Source organism: Salvelinus namaycush, chromosome 40, assembly GCF_016432855.1.
Source record: "Salvelinus namaycush isolate Seneca chromosome 40, SaNama_1.0, whole genome shotgun sequence".
Lineage (NCBI taxonomy): Eukaryota > Metazoa > Chordata > Actinopteri > Salmoniformes > Salmonidae > Salvelinus > Salvelinus namaycush.
The window spans coordinates 16350683-16369128 of record NC_052346.1 but is presented as its reverse complement, the minus strand read 5'-3'; the positions used below and the strand labels follow the sequence as shown (position 1 = coordinate 16369128).

General features: G+C 45.0%; 1 protein-coding gene across 3 annotated transcripts in view; it reads left to right on the top strand.

Annotated features, from left to right (window-relative positions):
* The first annotated feature begins 9301 nt into the window (after window positions 1-9301).
* Window positions 9302-18446, top strand: part of LOC120033740 — a 19601-nt gene continuing 10456 nt past the window's right edge. For all 3 annotated transcript variants that reach the window (XM_038980194.1, XM_038980192.1, XM_038980191.1), the window contains exon 1: window positions 9302-9491. In XM_038980194.1, the coding sequence (XP_038836122.1) occupies window positions 9425-9491 (67 nt within the window). In that variant the 5' untranslated portion in view covers window positions 9302-9424. The remainder of the gene's footprint in view (window positions 9492-18446) is intronic.

Below are 18446 nucleotides of genomic sequence, written 5' to 3'. Positions count from 1 at the left end.
CCAACCTTACCTGGTTGAATGGTCCCCGTCGCCCTGCCAGTGCGGCGAGGTGGAATAGCCCGCACTGGGTTATGCAGGCGAACCGGGGACACCATGCATAAGGCTGGTGCCATGTAAGCCGGCCCGAGGAGACGCACTGGAGACCAGACGCGTTGAGCCGGCCTCATGACACCTGGCTCAATGCCCAATCTAGCCCTACCAGTGCGGGGAGGTGGAATAACCCGCACCGGGCTATGAACACGTACAGGAGACACCGTGCGCTCTACTGCGTAACACGGTGTCTGCCCGTACTCCCGCTCTCCACGGTTAGCCTGGGAAGTGGGCGCAGGTCTCCTACCTGCCCTTGGCCCACTACCTCTTAGCCCCCCCCCAAGAAATTTTTGGGTGTTACTCACGGGCTTTTCGGGCTTCCGTGCACGACGCGTCCCCTCATAACGCCGGTTCCTCTCTCTTTTCCTCCGCTCTCCGAACTGCCTCCAGCTGTTCCCATGGACGGTGATTCACTTTAGCCCATGGTCCTTCTCCGTTAAATACTTGCTCCCAACTCCACAAGTCCTGTATACTCTCCCGTTGCTCGAAATTACGCTGCTTGGTTCTGGATTGGTGGGTGATTCTGTAACGGCTTTCCTCCTCCTCTTCATCAGAAGAGGAGGAGCAGGGATTGAACCAAAATGCAGCGGAGTTTGAAGACATAATTTATTAAAGAATAACACGAACTTGACTAAACTAACAAAAACACAAACGGTGTAGACAGACCTGGACGACGGACTCACATAACACGAATAACGCACGAACAGGGAAAATAGCCTACACATAAATAAACGATGAACAAACAAACCGAAACAGTCCCATATGGTGCGACAAACACTGACACAGGAGACAACCACCCACAACGAACACTGTGAAACCACCTACCTAAATATGACTCTTAATTAGAGGAACGCCAAACACCTGCCTCTAATTAAGAGCCATACCAGGCAACCCATAAACCAACATAGAAACAGAAAACATAGAATGCCCACCCAAACTCACGTCCTGACCAACTAACACATACAACAAACTAACAGAAATAGGTCAGGAACGTGACAGTCAATCGAATCAACCAGAACAGTGAGGCTGTGAAAACTGGAGAGGGTGCGGGAGAGAAGAAGCCATTACTGGACAAGGCAGGATCCACTGATACAGATGTTATTGTGAGTAATAGCCCGTTCAAACTGAACAACCAGAATCAGGTTAGCGGCTGGGAGTCCGGAAAGAGACAGAGGGAAGAAAAAGTGCAGAATCCAAACAGAACATGAACGTTACCTTGGGGAGTATTACCGAAGATTCTGGCCAAACTGCTCCTCCGAAGCCACCTCGGAGCAGCCTTAACTATAATTCACCGTACACACAGATTCTGGAGACACAGCACAGCAGAGAGCATCATGGGAGAGGACCTGTCCAAAGCATGGGTGGTTATGGCACAGAGGGAGCGGGAGATGGAGTGAGAGATGGACAGCTTATGCCCCAGAAAGTCCTAATCTTAGACACAGGGGAGGAGAGCAGAGGAAAGGAGACGGGGACAAGAGAGGAGGGAGAACACGTTGAGAAAGAGAAGGTAATAGAAGATGATTTAGTGACAGAGGATGGAGAGGGACAAGAAGAAACAGGAAGGAGAGGTGATGGAGGAGAAAGAAATGGACAGGAGAGAGAGACTGAAAAGAATGAAGAAGACCAGGTGAAAGGAGAGGGAGAAGACAGAGGGAAGAAAGGACAAGAGACACAGAAGGGAGAGGAAGGAAAGAGCCCAACTTCTCCCAAACAAACACTCCCCCGCAATTCCCCCCACCACCTCTCGCCCAAAAACCATCCAATATAAGACATGGCAACCAGATGGATGTAGAACAAGGAAGCATAGTGAAGACAATGAAAACCCAGAGGTGCAGTGGTCAGGTAGACAGAGAGGGAGGAACACCTGGCCTATCAGGTCTGAGGAGACCCACTAGCTCAATGTCAAACAGTACATACACTCCTGATAGAAGCAGTCCAGGATTGTCAGCTGGTCTCAGAGCCACAGCATTTAGTCCAAAGGTGGGCAGTGGTACTGTATCCAATCCAGGAAAATACAGTCTAGGTGCACCCTCTGGACCAGTAGACACCAGTTCAGATACAATTTGTACAGCAATAGAGATTAGCTCAGATACTCTGTCTACTATAGTAGAACATGTACCAACAGAGACCAGTACAGCTACAGCCTCTGTACCAGGAGAAACCAGTTGAAAAGCACTTGTTGAAATAGTTTGTTAAACAAGAATTGTAGGCTCTGTACGGGGATGCTTTATTTGTCTTATATTTAGACAAAATTATTGTATTGTAAAGTGTATTTAAAACAAAATACCTTTAGACTTTTACTTTAGTCATTTTCTATTAAAGTATCTTTAATTGTATGACAATTAGGTACTTTTTCACCACTGTTTTATAGCACATACAGGTACAGTATACGGTACATTTTTTATACCAAAATACATTTTGTATTTTTAGGTGCATTTTATGAAGAAAAAAAATGTAATTAAGAGCTTACCTGATCCTTTACATGGTGTGAGGGCTGATACTTTGCTCTATAAAAATAAGACATATTTCAAATGTTAATATAAAAAAAAGTTGTGAGACAAAGTTGCTTTTGTCCCGACTTTCAATAATGCCTGAGGCGTAGGCCCGTATAAAAAAGAAGAAATAACCCTATCACTTTGACTTCATGGATCTCACTTGTGTGATATGGCTGACCAAGGACGATCAATTCCAACTGTAATAGTATTAGTCACCATCTGCTGTTGCATTTGTGGCAGATAATTAATGAATGGTAAGTGAATATATTTCTTGCAGGTATTCATAATTATAGTTTAGACCAGCCTTTCTTAAAGTATGGGTCGGACCTGTTAATGGTGGGTCGCGACGTGTCAGAGTAAATTGATAATTATTTAATGAATTACTGGAATTGATTTGGCCAAGTGCATCTGCGCTCTCTGTTCAGAGCGCTCTCTGTTCAGTGCGCTCTCTGCTTAGCAGCGGTCTCTGTTCAGTGCGCTCTCTGTTCAGTGCGCTCTCTGTTCAGTGCGCTCTCTGTTCAGTGCGCTCTCTGTTCAGTGCGCTCTCTGTTCAGTGCGCTCTCTGTTCAGTGCGCTCTCTGCTTAGCAGCGGTCTCTGTCTCTGCTCAGTTCAGCAGCTGCGCGAGTGTGAGAGGGAGATGCCCGTGTGCTTCGCGGTTTACCGGATCTTTTTTCTGCAGTTTTCTTGAAGATCACTCCGCGACACACACGATGCAGCACTGTCGTTCAAGCCACTGACTTGTTATTCCCACTCACCGCTGTCATTAAATTGACTCAATCTAGCCACAAGTTCTGACTGAGCTCAATTGCCATGAAACGCATATACAGCAATGAGTTTCTCACTCTTTCATAAAAACTTAGAACGAGGAGCGCCCACAATGTGTTTTGTGCGTGGAAGTGCTTAGTAATGAGTCTCTCATAACGAACAAATTTGAAAAACGACATGTCCTGACCAAACATCCACAGCATGATGGTAAACCCAGGACAGAATGCTTCAGGAAACAGTGATTCGACAGTGGAAAAGTAAGTCAGCTAGCAAGACATTGTTGTTATTTTATAACAGGTACGCAGAAATAAGGGAGTACAACAGTAACTAACTCTCATAGTAGTAGATGTGAGTTTGTCTTTCAAACAATCCCCTGGCCTTGTACACAACTAATAGTTAACGTTAGCCAAAGCAAGATTCCGTCTCTCACAGTTGAAGTGTACCTATGATAAAAATTACAGACCTCTACATGCTTTGTAAGTAGGAAAACCTGCAAAATCGGCAGTGTATCAAATACTTGTTCTCCCCACTGTATGTAAGAGTGTTTTTAATGGGGGGAATAAGCATGAATAGATATTTATATGGATATTTAGTTTAATTGTTATTTGTTTTTGTTTATATTTAATTTGTTTTAAGCATTGGGGCAATGAAATGTACCAATATTTATGTATAGTTGCATATTTTCCTAAACTTGGTTCCCAGGAAAACACAGAATTTCTAATTTGGGTTCCAGGCTGAAAAAGTTTTTAAAAACCCGGTCTAGATGCACTCATGTGAAACAGAGGAGATTTCAGTCTCGTGTAAACTGACAACAGGTGTTTTGACACAGCCATCCAGCGGGCGACAGTTGAACCTTTTTTCATTAATGTTTGTTAGGGTGCAGACTATTGAGCCGAGTTAAGGGTGTGCATTATAAGAACATGTGAACTATATTGACTGTACCATTGTGTATTTTAAATGTGAACGGTAGGCCTACTTCACAGCTGAATATATACTGGGCTGTTATTACTGGGTAGGACAAGATGTTAATACTCGACTAAAGGCTATGGCATGTTAAGAGTGATGATGCAACCATATAAATATAATTTAAGTAGACCTACCGGACTTATGATTCTATTTCTAAGGGTGTAACTCTGCTCTTTTCCCATAGCAGCTGCAGCTTCACCAATACGTTATATCATCACAAAGGAACGTCATCATCAATCCTGGGATCCGTGGTGGAATTCTACAGGAGATCCTCTGGAAACATGGTGTAAATAAGGTGGTGGAATGGGACACTGCCAGGATACGGAGATTTCGTGATTTTAAAGAAAAGACATCCTTGAACAGTACAACAGGAGAAATCACATTCAGACAGCTGACCAAGCAGCTCAGCGGGGTGTATGAGGCTATGATGGGTGGATTGGTGTGATTGGTGGAAAAATACAGACCTTTCAGCAGAGAGTGAAATTCGTTGTTTTTTTAGGTACTAGCTAAAGACAAGGATGTAACACATTTTTAAAATGTAATCTTTATTTAACTCTGAAGAGTACCCAGAGAAGGCAGTGGGACCAGCCACTCTGAAGAGGATCCAGAGAAGGCAGTGGGGACCAGCCACTCTGAAGAGGATCCAGAGAAGGCAGTGGGAACCAGCCACTCGGAAGAGGATCCAGAGAAGGCAGTGGGACCAGCCACTCTGAAGAGGATCCAGAGAAGGCAGTGGGAACCAGCCACTCTGAAGAGGACCCAGAGAAGGCAGTGGGAACCAGCCACTCTGAAGAGGACCCAGAGAAGGCAGTGGGAACCAGCCACTCTGAAGAGGATCCAGAGAAGGCAGTGGGACCAGCCACTCTGAAGAGGATCCAGAGAAGGCAGTGGGAACCAGCCACTCTGAAGAGGATCCAGAGAAGGCAGTGGGAACCAGCCACTCTGAAGAGGATCCAGAGAAGGCAGTGGGAACCAGCCACTCTGCAGAGGATCCAGAGAAGGCAGTGGGAACCAGCCACTCTGAAGAGGACCCAGAAAAGGCAGTGGGAACCAGCCACTCTGAAGAGGATCCAGAGAAGGCAGTGGGACCAGCCACTCTGCAGAGGACCCAGAAAAGGCAGTGGGAACCAGCCACTCTGAAGAGGACCCAGAAAAGGCAGTGGGAACCAGCCACTCTGAAGAGAATCCAGAAAAGGCAGTGGGAACCAGCCACTCTGAAGAAGACCCAGAAAAGGCAGTGGGAACCAGCCACTCTGAAGAGGATCCAGAGAAGGCAGTGGGAACCAGCCACTCTGCAGAGGACCCAGAAAAGGCAGTGGGAACCAGCCACTCTGAAGAGGACCCAGAAAAGGCAGTGGGAACCAGCCACTCTGAAGAGGATCCAGAGAAGGCAGTGGGAACCAGCCACTCTGCAGAGGACCCAGAAAAGGCAGTGGGAACCAGCCACTCTGAAGAGGACCCAGAAAAGGCAGTGGGAACCAGCCACTCTGAAGAGGATCCAGAGAAGGCAGTGGGAACCAGCCACTCTGCAGAGAACCCAGAAAAGGCAGTGGGACCAGCCACTCTGAAGAGAATCCAGAGAAGGCAGTGGGAACCAGCCACTCTGCAGAGGATCCAGAGAAGGCAGTGGGAACCAGCCACTCTGAAGAGGACCCAGAAAAGGCAGTGGGAACCAGCCACTCTGAAGAGGATCCAGAGAAGGCAGTGGGACCAGCCACTCTGCAGAGGACCCAGAAAAGGCAGTGGGAACCAGCCACTCTGAAGAGGACCCAGAAAAGGCAGTGGGAACCAGCCACTCTGAAGAGAATCCAGAAAAGGCAGTGGGAACCAGCCACTCTGAAGAAGACCCAGAAAAGGCAGTGGGAACCAGCCACTCTGAAGAGGATCCAGAGAAGGCAGTGGGAACCAGCCACTCTGCAGAGGACCCAGAAAAGGCAGTGGGAACCAGCCACTCTGAAGAGGACCCAGAAAAGGCAGTGGGAACCAGCCACTCTGAAGAGGATCCAGAGAAGGCAGTGGGAACCAGCCACTCTGCAGAGGACCCAGAAAAGGCAGTGGGAACCAGCCACTCTGAAGAGGACCCAGAAAAGGCAGTGGGAACCAGCCACTCTGAAGAGGACCCAGAAAAGGCAGTGGGAACCAGCCACTCTGAAGAGGACCCAGAAAAGGCAGTGGGAACCAGCCACTCTGAAGAGGACCCAGAAAAGGCAGTGGGAACCAGCCACTCTGCAGAGGACCCAGAAAAGGCAGTGGGAACCAGCCAGGCAGTGGGAACCAGCCACTCTGAAGAGGACCCAGAAAAGGCAGTGGGAACCAGCCAGGCAGAGAGTGGGGAGAAGGAGAAGCAGCCATTACTGGAATGAGAACAAGTGGTTAAAGTAGAGGACATAGAGATCAAGCAGACAGGGGAAGGTGTGAGAACCAGAGATAGAGGGAGATAAGAACCCATTACTGGAATATGACAAGGAGGGATCTACTGATAACATAGGTGGGACTGTGAGTAATAACCAGTTGAAACTAAATGACCAGAATCAGGGCCTAGGTTCCAACCAGCCTAAATATTAGATGAGGACACCAACTAAGGAATCTGGAGAGGGGGAGGGAGAGAGAGGGAAGTGTGGAAAGAGAGTGAGGGAGAGGAAGAGGATGGGCTCATCTCACCCCTTCCAAAGCCCCCTCAGATGTCACGTGCCAGCGATGAATACAGCCTGAACCACAATCTAACATTCCCAACAGGTTCAGGATAAACAGTGGGGGAACCGAGCTGACCAGGAGTTACATGAGAGGAGTGACAAAGGAAATGACTCAGACAGAGGGAGTGAGAGATGAAGAGGAAAGGAGAGATGTCGGTGGTGAGAGGGAGGGAGAGGGAGAGACAGGGAAGATGAGATGCAGAGAGGGAGGAAGAGGAGCAAGAAGAGGAGACACAGAATGAAGGGAAGGAAGAAGAGGGATATAGAAAATAAGAAGGTGACGACCAACAACAGGAGGACATCCACTCTGAGGTGGAGCCAGGGTCAGAGGACCAAGAGGAGGAATCCAGCAGAGCCACACACACAACAGCCAGACTGACAGTCAGAGGTCTCCACCAACCCCTCAGAGAAGGGATGAAGATGGAGCGTGCAGAGAGAGAGGAGGTGATAGAACTTAAGTTCTCCCAAACAAACACCTCCATACCGAATTCCCATACATCAACACCCAACACCCTCACCACTTCTCACCCCCAAAACCATCAACTATAAGACACTCATTGCTATCAGATGGGTGTTGAACAAGGAAGTGTGTTGTAAACAATGGGAGGGGTGCAGTGGTCAGGTAGACAGAGAGGGAGGAACACTTGACCTATCAGGTCTGAGGAGACCCACTAGCTCAGTGTCAGACAGTACAGACACTCCTGATAGAAGCAGTCCAGGATTGTCAGCTGGTCTCAGAGCCACAGCATGTAGGTACACTATCTACTCCAGTAAAGTCTAATTCAGGTGCACCCTCTGAACCAGTAGACACCAGCTCAGATACCCCATGTACAGCCATAGAGAGTAGCTCAGATACTCTGTCTACTTCATATAGAAGTATAGGGAAATCCTCTGTACCAACAGAGACCAGTACAGCTAAAGCCTCTGTACCAGAAGAAACCAGTTGAAAAGCACTTGTTGAAAATATAGTTTGTTTGATAAATATTTAGATTCTGTACAGGGAAGGTTTGTTTCTCCTCAGTAAACTCATCTCTCTTTTTCTATCTCTTACGGGCTATTATGTATCATATTTTTATCCTGTATGGGCTGTCATGTTTAGCCTAGGCTACTATGATGCTCAACTATGTATACTGAACCAAAATATAAACGCACCATGTAAAATGTTGTTCCCATGTTTCATGAGCTGAAATAAAAAATTATAGAAATGTTCCCAAAAATATTATTTCTCTCAAATGCTGTGCACCAATTAGTTTACATCCCTGTTAGTGAGCATTTCTCCTTTGCCAAGATAATCCATCCACCTGACAGGAGTGGCATATCAAGAAGCTGATTAAACAGCATGATCATTACACAGGTGCACCTTGTGTTGGGGACAATAAAAGGTCACTCTACAATGTGCAGTTTTGTCACACAACACAATACCACAGATGTCTCAAGTTTTGAGGGAGCGTGCAATTGGCATGCTGACTGCAGGAAGGTCCATCAGAACTGTTGCCAGATAATTGAGTGTTCATTTCTCTACCATTAGCCACCTCCAATGTCATTTTAGAGCAGACCACCTGGCTCCCACTTGGGCCTGGCTCCCTTCCAGGCCCACCCATGGCTGCGCTCCTGCCCAGTCATGTGAAATCATTAGATTATGGCTTAATTTATTTATTTAAATTGACTGATTTCCTTATATGAACTGTAACTCTGTAAAATCATTGACATTGTTGCATGTTGCGTTTATATTTTTGTTCAATATATATTGTGAATTATAATTAAATATTGATCCATACAGTAAGATTGCAAACATGCATTATATGTTTTGAGGAAAATATTTAATCTTGTGAATGTTTTAGTGTGCATGCCATATAGGCCTATGGACGAATGGCTATAGGCTGTTGAATTAAAATCTCTCTTACACTCATTGGACAGTAGGAACATTTAATTAACTATAGTTATTCATTTACCTTTGAATATTTCAGTATTGGCAAGTTTTGTTACATTATAGCAGAGATTCTATCAATTCTAAATTCTATATATTTAATTCTGTGCGTTGTAGCCAATTATACACATAGGGAGGCGCCAAAGACCAGGTATGAGTATGACTACAGGAATGAATATTCAAGACGTGGTTAGAAAAAATGCTTATTCAAGTTATTATAACATATAAACATAATGTAATGTGTTTGTTATAAAATATTATTTAGTGGCAGCTATTAAACATAATTTACAAGTCAAATTAAACTATTTTATTTTCCACCAAGAGGTCATGAATAGGGAGGAACTAAACCACAGTTTACTTTCACTTTCACAGCCTCAGAAAATACAACATCATACGTAGGCTAGACTATGAACCACACCATGTTTTCGCATATCTCAAATTAACTTACTTTTATTTATTATCTAAACAAACAAACAAATTAGCAAATATGCCCAAACTAACGCTCATCGAATTGTGCTTCTGGCTTTATGTGGCGCAAAATGTGGTTTCCGGAGGTAAGTTGAACCGACCCTTAGGGTCGAACGTAGCTTTAGGTCTACCTAATATTTGTAAGGCTACTTGTGTGCTTACTGTGTAGCCTACAACATTATCACATCATAATGTTTGATTATGATGAACAATAGGTAGGATATGTAACAATGTGCCTTATGAACACAATATGCATTGCAACTTCAAGAACAAGCGCAGCCGCCTTTTTTTTCACATCAGTGAAAAAAAACATGGCATTTCTGAAACAAAAAGCTTTTATAGCGACATTATTGACAATAGCCTAAACACGCTCTTCATAGTTATTTTCATCGTGGAAAGTCTGAATGGTTTTAAATTTTTAAAAGTCTATGTGAGTTTCGATGAGAAATAAGGACCGCACCCTTATTATTTGTAGCTACACACACATGACCAACTTCAGAAAGTGATAGAATATTAAGTCCTGACCTACCAAGGCGTAAACCTACAGAAGGGTCTGCGTGATCATGGCAGGACCGGTGATATGGACGGGCCTTAGGGGGGCCACCATACCTTCTTGCCCCTCCAAATAAAACATTGAAATATTTGTCATTTATTTGACCGAGATGTGCACCGACAGAAAGAGCCATCAATCTCAGATAAAGCATCCGAGCGAGCGAAACAGCGCCCCTGTCTCAGTATGTGTAGACAACGTATCTGATGCTGTCTGGACCAAAATAGTATGGCATGTCATACTATTTCTGGCCAGACAGCATCAGATACATGGCCTAGATATTGTAAGAGAGAGAGAGGGGCGCTGTTTTGCTCACTCGGATGCTTCATTTTTAGCAGAGAAGAACAGGTGAAGCAAGAGGGCTCACTCTCGCCAAAATCAGTCCAGAATAAGCCCTATGGGCATAATATGCAGACATAAGCTTGTGGCCTGCCTTCCCGCCTTAAGGACAATGACTCCCATTGTTAGGGCGGAGACATGAGTATCTCATCATTATATACAGATCTCTGGTTCCAGCCTCTTGCGAATTAGAAAGGAAAGTTGGCGGTGCACAGTGCACTGTTAGGATGCTGTCTTACCCTAAAGTAAATTGATGATTGTTTTGCCAAAATTATATAATTACTCCTATATAATTTCTCCTGCCTAAATGAAACATTCAAAATACTTCACCAGAGAGCATGACTTAGCCACAGAAGATCATTAGCTTCTTTAAAAAAAATAGCTGTGAATTGTTTCAAATCACAACTGCATAGGCCTAAGCCTATTTTGAAATCTGAAAATTTGGGCAGCGGGCGTGGCAATATGTCTTAGCTGACTGAGTTTTGGCTGTCATTGTAAATAATAATTTGTTCTTAATTTCTTTGGGCTACAGGGCAGTATTTTCATGTCCGGATGAAAAGCGTGCCCAAAGTAAACTGCCTGCTACTCAGGCCCAGAAGCTAGGATATGCATATAATTGGTAGATTTGGATAGAAAACACTCTAAAGTTTCAAAAACGGTTAAAAATAATGTCTGTGAGTATAACAGAACTTATTTGGCAGGCAAAACCCAGAGGACAAACCATCCAGGATTTTTTTATTGTTGAGTTCACTGTGTTTTCAATTGGGTTTCTATGGGAATCTAGATTTCTGAGGCATCTGGTTGCCGTTCCTATGGCTTCCACTAGATGTCAACAGTCTTTAGAAATTGGTTGATGTTTTTCTTTTGAGTAATGAAGAAGTAGCCCTTTCCGAGTGTCGAGCCTAGTGGACTGTTTTGTTTGGGGCGCGCGACCTGGGGCTCTCCACGTTTATTTTATCCGTTATTGAACACAGTATATTTCGTCTTAAATTTTATCGATTATTTACGTTTTAAAATACCAAAAGTTGGATTAGGAAAGTTGTTTGAAATGTTTGGACCAAGTTTACAGGTAACCTTTTAGATAATTTGTAGTCATGTTGGGCAAGTTGGAACCGGTGTTTTTCTGAATCAAATAAATTGACATTTTGGGGATATAACGACAGAGTTTATCGAACAAAAGGACCATTTGTGATGTTTATGGGACATTTTGGAGTGCCAACAGAAGAAGATCTTCAAAGGTAAGGCATGAATTATATCGGTATTTCTGACTTTTGTGTCGCGCCTGGCGGGTTGAAATATGATTGTCATGTGTTTGTATGGTGGGGTGCTGTCCTCAGATAATCGTATGGTTTGCTTTCGCCATAAAGCCTTTTTGAAATCTGACACGGTGGCTGGATTAACAAGAAGTTAAGGTGTATTTTGATGTATTGCACTTGTGATTTTATGAAAGTTAAATATTTCTAATAATTTAATTTGAATTTGGCGCTCTGCCATTTCACCGGATGTTGTCAAATCGATCCCGTTAACGGGATTTGATCCCTAAGAAGTTTTAACTGACTTGCCTAGTTAAATACAGTGGGGCAAAAAAGTATTTAGTCAGCCACCAATTGTGCAAGTTCTCCCACTTAAAAAGATGAGAGAGGCCTGTAATTTTCATCATAGGTACACTTCAACTATGACAGACAAAATGAGGGAAAAAAATCCAGAAAATCACATTGTAGGATTTTTTATGAATTTATTTGCAAATTATGGTGGAAAATAAGTATTTGGTCACCTACAAACAAGCAAGATTTCTGGCTCTCACAGACCTGTAACTTCTTCTTTAAGAGGCTCCTCTGTCCTCCACTCGTTACCTGTATTAATGGCACCTGTTTGAACTTGTTATCAGTATAAAAGACACCTGTCCACAACCTCAAACAGTCACACTCCAAACTCCACTATGGCCAAGACCAAAGAGCTGTCAAAGGACACCAGAAACAAAATTGTAGACCTGCACCAGGCTGGGAAGACTGAATCTGCAATAGGTAAGCAGCTTGGTTTGAAGAAATCAACTGTGGGAGCAATTATTAGGAAATGGAAGACATACAAGACCACTGATAATCTCCCTCGATCTGGGGCTCCACGCAAGATCTCACCCCGTGGGGTCAAAATGATCACAAGAACGGTGAGCAAAAATCCCAGAACCACACGGGGGGACCTAGTGAATGACCTGCAGAGAGCTGGGACCAAAGTAACAAAGCCTACCATCAGTAACACACTACGCCGCCAGGGACTCAAATCCTGCAGTGCCAGACGTGTCCCCCTGCTTAAGCCAGTACATGTCCAGGCCCGTCTGAAGTTTGCTAGAGAGCATTTGGATGATCCAGAAGAAGATTGGGAGAATGTCATATGGTCAGATGAAACCAAAATATAACTTTTTGGTAAAAACTCAACTCGTCGTGTTTGGAAGACAAAGAATGCTGAGTTGCATCCAAAGAACACCATACCTACTGTGAAGCATGGGGGTGGAAACATCATGCTTTGGGGCTGTTTTTCTGCAAAGGGACCAGGACGACTGATCCGTGTAAAGGAAAGAATGAATGGGGCCATGTATCGTGAGATTTTGAGTGAAAACCTCCTTCCATGAGCAAGGGCATTGAAGATGAAACGTGGCTGGGTCTTTCAGCATGACAATGATCCCAAACACACCGCCCGGGCAACGAAGGAGTGGCTTCGTAAGAAGCATTTCAAGGTCCTGGAGTGGCCTAGCCAGTCTCCAGATCTCAACCCCATAGAAAATCTTTGGAGGGAGTTGAAAGTCCGTGTTGCCCAGCAACAGCCCCAAAACATCACTGCTCTAGAGGAGATCTGCATGGAGGAATGGGCCAAAATACCAGCAACAGTGTGTGAAAACCTTGTGAAGATTTACAGAAAACGTTTGACCTCTGTCATTGCCAACAAAGGGTATATAACAAAGTATTGAGATAAACTTTTGTTATTGACCAAATACTTATTTTCCACCATAATTTGCAAATAAATTCATTAAAAATCCTACAATGTGATTTTCTGGATTTTTTTTCTCATTTTGTCTGTCATAGTTGAAGTGTACCTATGATGAAAATTACAGGCCTCTCTCATCTTTTTAAGTGGGAGAACTTGCACAATTGGTGGCTGACTAAATACTTTTTTGCCCCACTGTATATATATTTTTAAGAATCTAAAATATGTTTGAAGATAATGTGTCTTGAATATCATTTTTTATGTTGCAACAAGAATAAGGGGAGGGGCATGTCTCTCTCCAGAATGCATTCACTCAGCTCTCCAGAATACAATTCGCTGTCTCCCGCCAATCCGTGCCCATTCATTGTTTCATTGTGTGAATTGTTTGCCCTTTGATTGTTTATCACTTCCCCATTACATATCAAATCAAATCAAATATTATTGGTCACATACACATGGTTAGCAGATGTTAATGCGAGTGTAGCGAAATGCTTGTGCCTCTAGTTCCGACAATGCAGTAATATCTAAGTAATCTAACAAGTTCACAACAACTACCTTATACACATAAATGTAAAGGGATGAATAAGAATATGTACAATAAAATATATGGATGAGCGATGGCCGTGCGGCATAGGCAAGATGCAGTAGATGGTATAGAATACAGTATATACATATGAGATGAGTAATGTAGGATATGTAAACATTATTAAAGTGGCGTTATTTAAAGTGAATAGTGATACCTTTATTTGAGGCTGTATGTTGGCAGCAGCCTCTCTGTTAGTGATGGCTGTTTAACAGTCTGATGGCCTTGAGATAGAAGCTGTTTTTCAGTCTCTCGGTCCCCGCTTTGATGTACCTGTACTGACCTCGCCTTCTGGATGATAGCGGGGTGAACAGGCAGTGGCTCGGGTGGTTGTTGTCCTTGATGATCTTTTTGGCATTCCTGTGACATCGGGTGCTGTAGGTATCCTGGAGAGCAGGTAGTTTGTCCCTGGTGATGCGTTGTGCAGACCGCACTACCCTCTGGAGAGCCTTGCGGTTGAGGGCAGTGCAGTTGCCGTACCAGGCGGTGATACAGCCCGACAGGATGCTCTCGATTGTGCATCTGTAAAAGTTTGTGAGTGTTTTAGGTGACAAGCCAAATTTCTTCAGCCTCCTGAGGTTGAAGAGGCGCTGTTGCGCTTTCTTCACCACGCTGTCTGTGTGGGTGGACCATTTCAGTTTGTCCGTGATGTGTACGCCGAGGAACTTAAAACTTTCCACCTTCTCCACTCCACTCCACTATTTTCCTGACACCACACTCCGAGGGCCCTCACCTCCTCCCTGAGGCCGTCTCGTTGTTGTTGGTAATCAGGCCTACCACTGTAGTGTCGTCTGCAAACTTGATGATTGAGTTGGAAGCGTGCATGGCCACGCAGTCATGGGTGAACAGGGAGTACAGGAGAGGGCTGAGAACGCACCCTTGTGGGGCCCCAGTGTTGAGGATCAGCGGGGTGGAGATGTGTTTCCTACCTTCACCACCTGGGGGCGGCCCGTCAGAAAGTCCAGGACCCAGTTGCACAGGGCGGGGTCGAGACCCAGGGTCTCGAGCTTATTGACAAGTTTGGAGGGTACTATGGTGTTACGTGCTGAGCTGTAGTCAATGATCAGCATTCTTACATAGGTATTCCTCTTGTCCAGATTGGATAAGGCAGTGTGATGGCAATTGCATCGTCAGTGGACCTATTGGGGTAGTAAGCAAATTTGAGTGGGTCTAGGGTATCAGGTAGGGTGGAGGTGATATGATCCTTGACTAGTCTCTCAGAGCACTTCATGATGACAGAAGTGAGTGCAACGGGGGAAATAGTCATTTAGTTCAGTTACCTTAGCTTTCTTGGGAACAGGAACAATGGTGGCCATCTTGATGAATGTGGGTACAACAGACTGGGATAGAGATTGATTGAATATGTCCGTAAACACACCAGCCAGCTGGTCTGCTCATGCTCTGAGGACGCGGCTAGGGATGCCGTCTGGGCCGGCAGCCTTGCGAGGGTTAACACGTTTAAATGTTTTACTTACGTTGGCCACAGAGGAGAGCCCACAGGCTTTGGTAGCGGGCCGTGTCAGTGGCACTGTATTGTCCTCAAAGCGAGCAAAGAAGTTGTTTAATTTGTCTGGGAGCAATGGGGCTGGTTTTCTTTTTGTAATCCGTGATTGACTGTAGACCCTGCTACATATGTCTCGTGTTTGAGCCGTTGAATTGCGACTCTACCTTGTCTCTATACTGACACTTTGCTTGTTTGATTGCCTTGCGGAGGGAATAGCTGCACTGTTTGTATTCGGTCATGTTTCCAGTCGCCTTAACATGATTAAAAGCGGTGGTTCGCAGCTTTCAGTTTTGCATAAATGCTGCCATCAATCCATGGTTTCTGATTAGGAAAGGTTTTAATAGTCACAGTGGGTACGACATCTCTGATGCACTTGCTAATAAACTCGCTCACCGAGTCAGCGTATACATCAATGTTATTGTCTGAGGCTATCCGGAACATATCCCAGTCCATGTGATCAAAGCAATCTTGAAGCGTGGAATCCGATTGGTCAGACCAGCGTTGTATATACCTGAGCACGGGCGTTTCCTGTTTTAGTTTCTGCCTATAGGCTGGGAGCAACAAAATGGAGTCATCGTCAGATTTGCCGAAGGCAGGGTGGGGGAGGGCTTTGTATGCATCGCGGAAATTAGATAAGATAAGGGAGTTAAGGCAATAAATAGGCCATGGTGGCGAAGTAATTACAATATAGCAATTAAAACACTGGAATGGTAGATGTGCAGAAGATGAATGTGCAAGTAGAGATACTGGGGTGCAAAGGAGCAAGATAAATCAATAAATACTGTATGGGGATGAGGTAGGTAGATAGATGGGCTGTTTACAGATGGGCTATGTACAGGTGCAGTGATCTGTGAGCTGCTCTGACAGCTGGTGCTTAAAGCTAGTGAGGGAGATATGAGACTCCAGCTTCAGAGATTTTTGCAGTTCGTTCCAGTCATTGGCAGCAGAGAACTGGAAGGAAAGACGACCAAAGGAGGAATTGGCTTTGGGGGTGACCAGTGAGATATACCTGCTGGAGCGTGTGCTACGACTGGGTGCTGCTATGGTGACCAGTGAGCTGAGATAAGGTGGGGCTTTACCTAGCAGAGACTTGTAGATAACCTGCAGCCAGTGGGTTTGGCGACGAGTATGAAGCGAGGGCCAACCAACGAGAGCGTACAGGTCGCAATGGTGGGTAGTGTATGGGGCTTTGGTGACAAAACGGATGGCACTGTGATAGACTGCATCCAGTTTGTTGAGTAGAGTGTTGGAGGCAATTTTATAGATGACATCACCGAAGTCGAGGATCGGTAGGATGGTCAGTTTTATGAGGGTATGTCTGGCAGCATGAGTGAAGGATGCTATGTTGCGATATAGGAAGCCAATTCTAGATTTAATTTTGGATTGGAGATGCTTAATGTGAGTCTGGAAGGAGAGTTTACAGTCTAACCAGACACCTAGATATTTGTAGTTGTCCACGTATTCTAAGTCAGAGCCGTCCAGAGTAGTGATGCTGGACGGGCGAGCAGGTGCGGGCAGTGATCGGTTGAATAGCATGCATTTAGTTTTACTTGCGTTTAAGAGCAGTTGGTGGCCACTGAAGGAGAGTTGTATGGCATTGAAGCTCATCTGGAGGTTAGTTAACACAGTGTCCAAAGAGGGGCCAGAAGTATACAGAATGGTGTCATCTGCATAGAGGTGTATCAGAGAATCACCAGCAGGCCCTCCGATTTGACACACTGAACTCTATCAGAGAAGTAGTTGGTAAACCAGGTGAGGCAATCATTTGAGAAACCAAGGCTGTCGAGTTTGCCAATAAGAATGTGGTGATTGACAGAGTCGAAAGCCTTGGCCAGGTCGATGAATACGGTTGCACAGTAATGTCTTTTATCGATGGCGGTTATGATATCGTTTAGGACCTTGAGCGTGGCTGAGGTGCACCCATGACCAGCTCTGAAACCAGATTGCATAGCGGAGAAGGTACAGTGGGATTCGAAATGGTCGGTAATCTGTTTGTTAACTTGGCTTTCGAAGACCTTAGAAAGACAGGGTAGGATAGATATAGGTCTGTAGTAGTTTGGGTCTAGAGTGTCTCCCCCTTTGAAGAGGGGGATGACTGCGGCAGCTTTCCAATCTTTGGGAATCTCAGACGATACGAAAGAGAGGTTGAACAGGCTAGTAATAGGGGTTGCAACAATTTCGGCAGATAATTTTAGAAAGAGAGGGTCCAGATTGTCTAGCCCGGCTGATTTGTAGGGGTCCAGATTTTACAGCTCTTTCAGAACATCAGCTATCTGGATTTGGGTAAAGGAGAAATGGTGGGGGCTTTGGCGGGTTGCTGTGGAGGGTGCCCAGCAGTTGACCGGGGTAGGGGTAGCCAGGTGGAAAGCATGGCCAGCCGTAGAGAAATGCTTATTGAAATTCTCAATTATAGTGGATTTATCAAGTGGTGACAGTGTTTCCTAGCCTCAGAGCAGTGGGCAGCTGGGAGGAGGTGCTCTTATTCTCCATGGACTTTACAGTGTCCCAGAACTTTTTTGAGTGAGTACTACAGGATGCACATTTCTGTTTGAAAAAGCTAGCCTTAGCTTTCCTAACTGCCTGTGTATATTTGTTCCTAACTTCCCTGAAAAGTTGCATATCACGGGGGCTGTTCAATGCTAATGCAGTACGCCACAGGATGTTTTTGTGCTGGTCAAGGGCAGACAGGTCTGGAGTGAACCAAGGACTATATCTGTTCCTAGTTTTACATTTTTTTTATGGGGCATGCTTATTTAAGATGGTGAGGAAGGCACTTTTAAAGAATAGCCAGGCATCATCTACTGACGGGATGAGTTCAATGTCATTCCAGGATACCCCGGCCAGGTCGATTAAAAAGGCCTGCTCGCAGAAGTGTTTAAGGGAGCGGTTGACAGTGATGAGGTGTGGTCGTTTGGTCGCAGACCCATTACGGATGCAGGCAATGAGGCAGTGATCGCTGAGATCTTGATTGAAAACAGCAGAGGTGTATTTGGAGGGCGAGTTAGTTAGGATGACATTTATGAGGGTGCCCGTGTTTACGGATTTGGAGTTGTACCTGGTAGGTTCATTGATAATTTGTGTGAGAT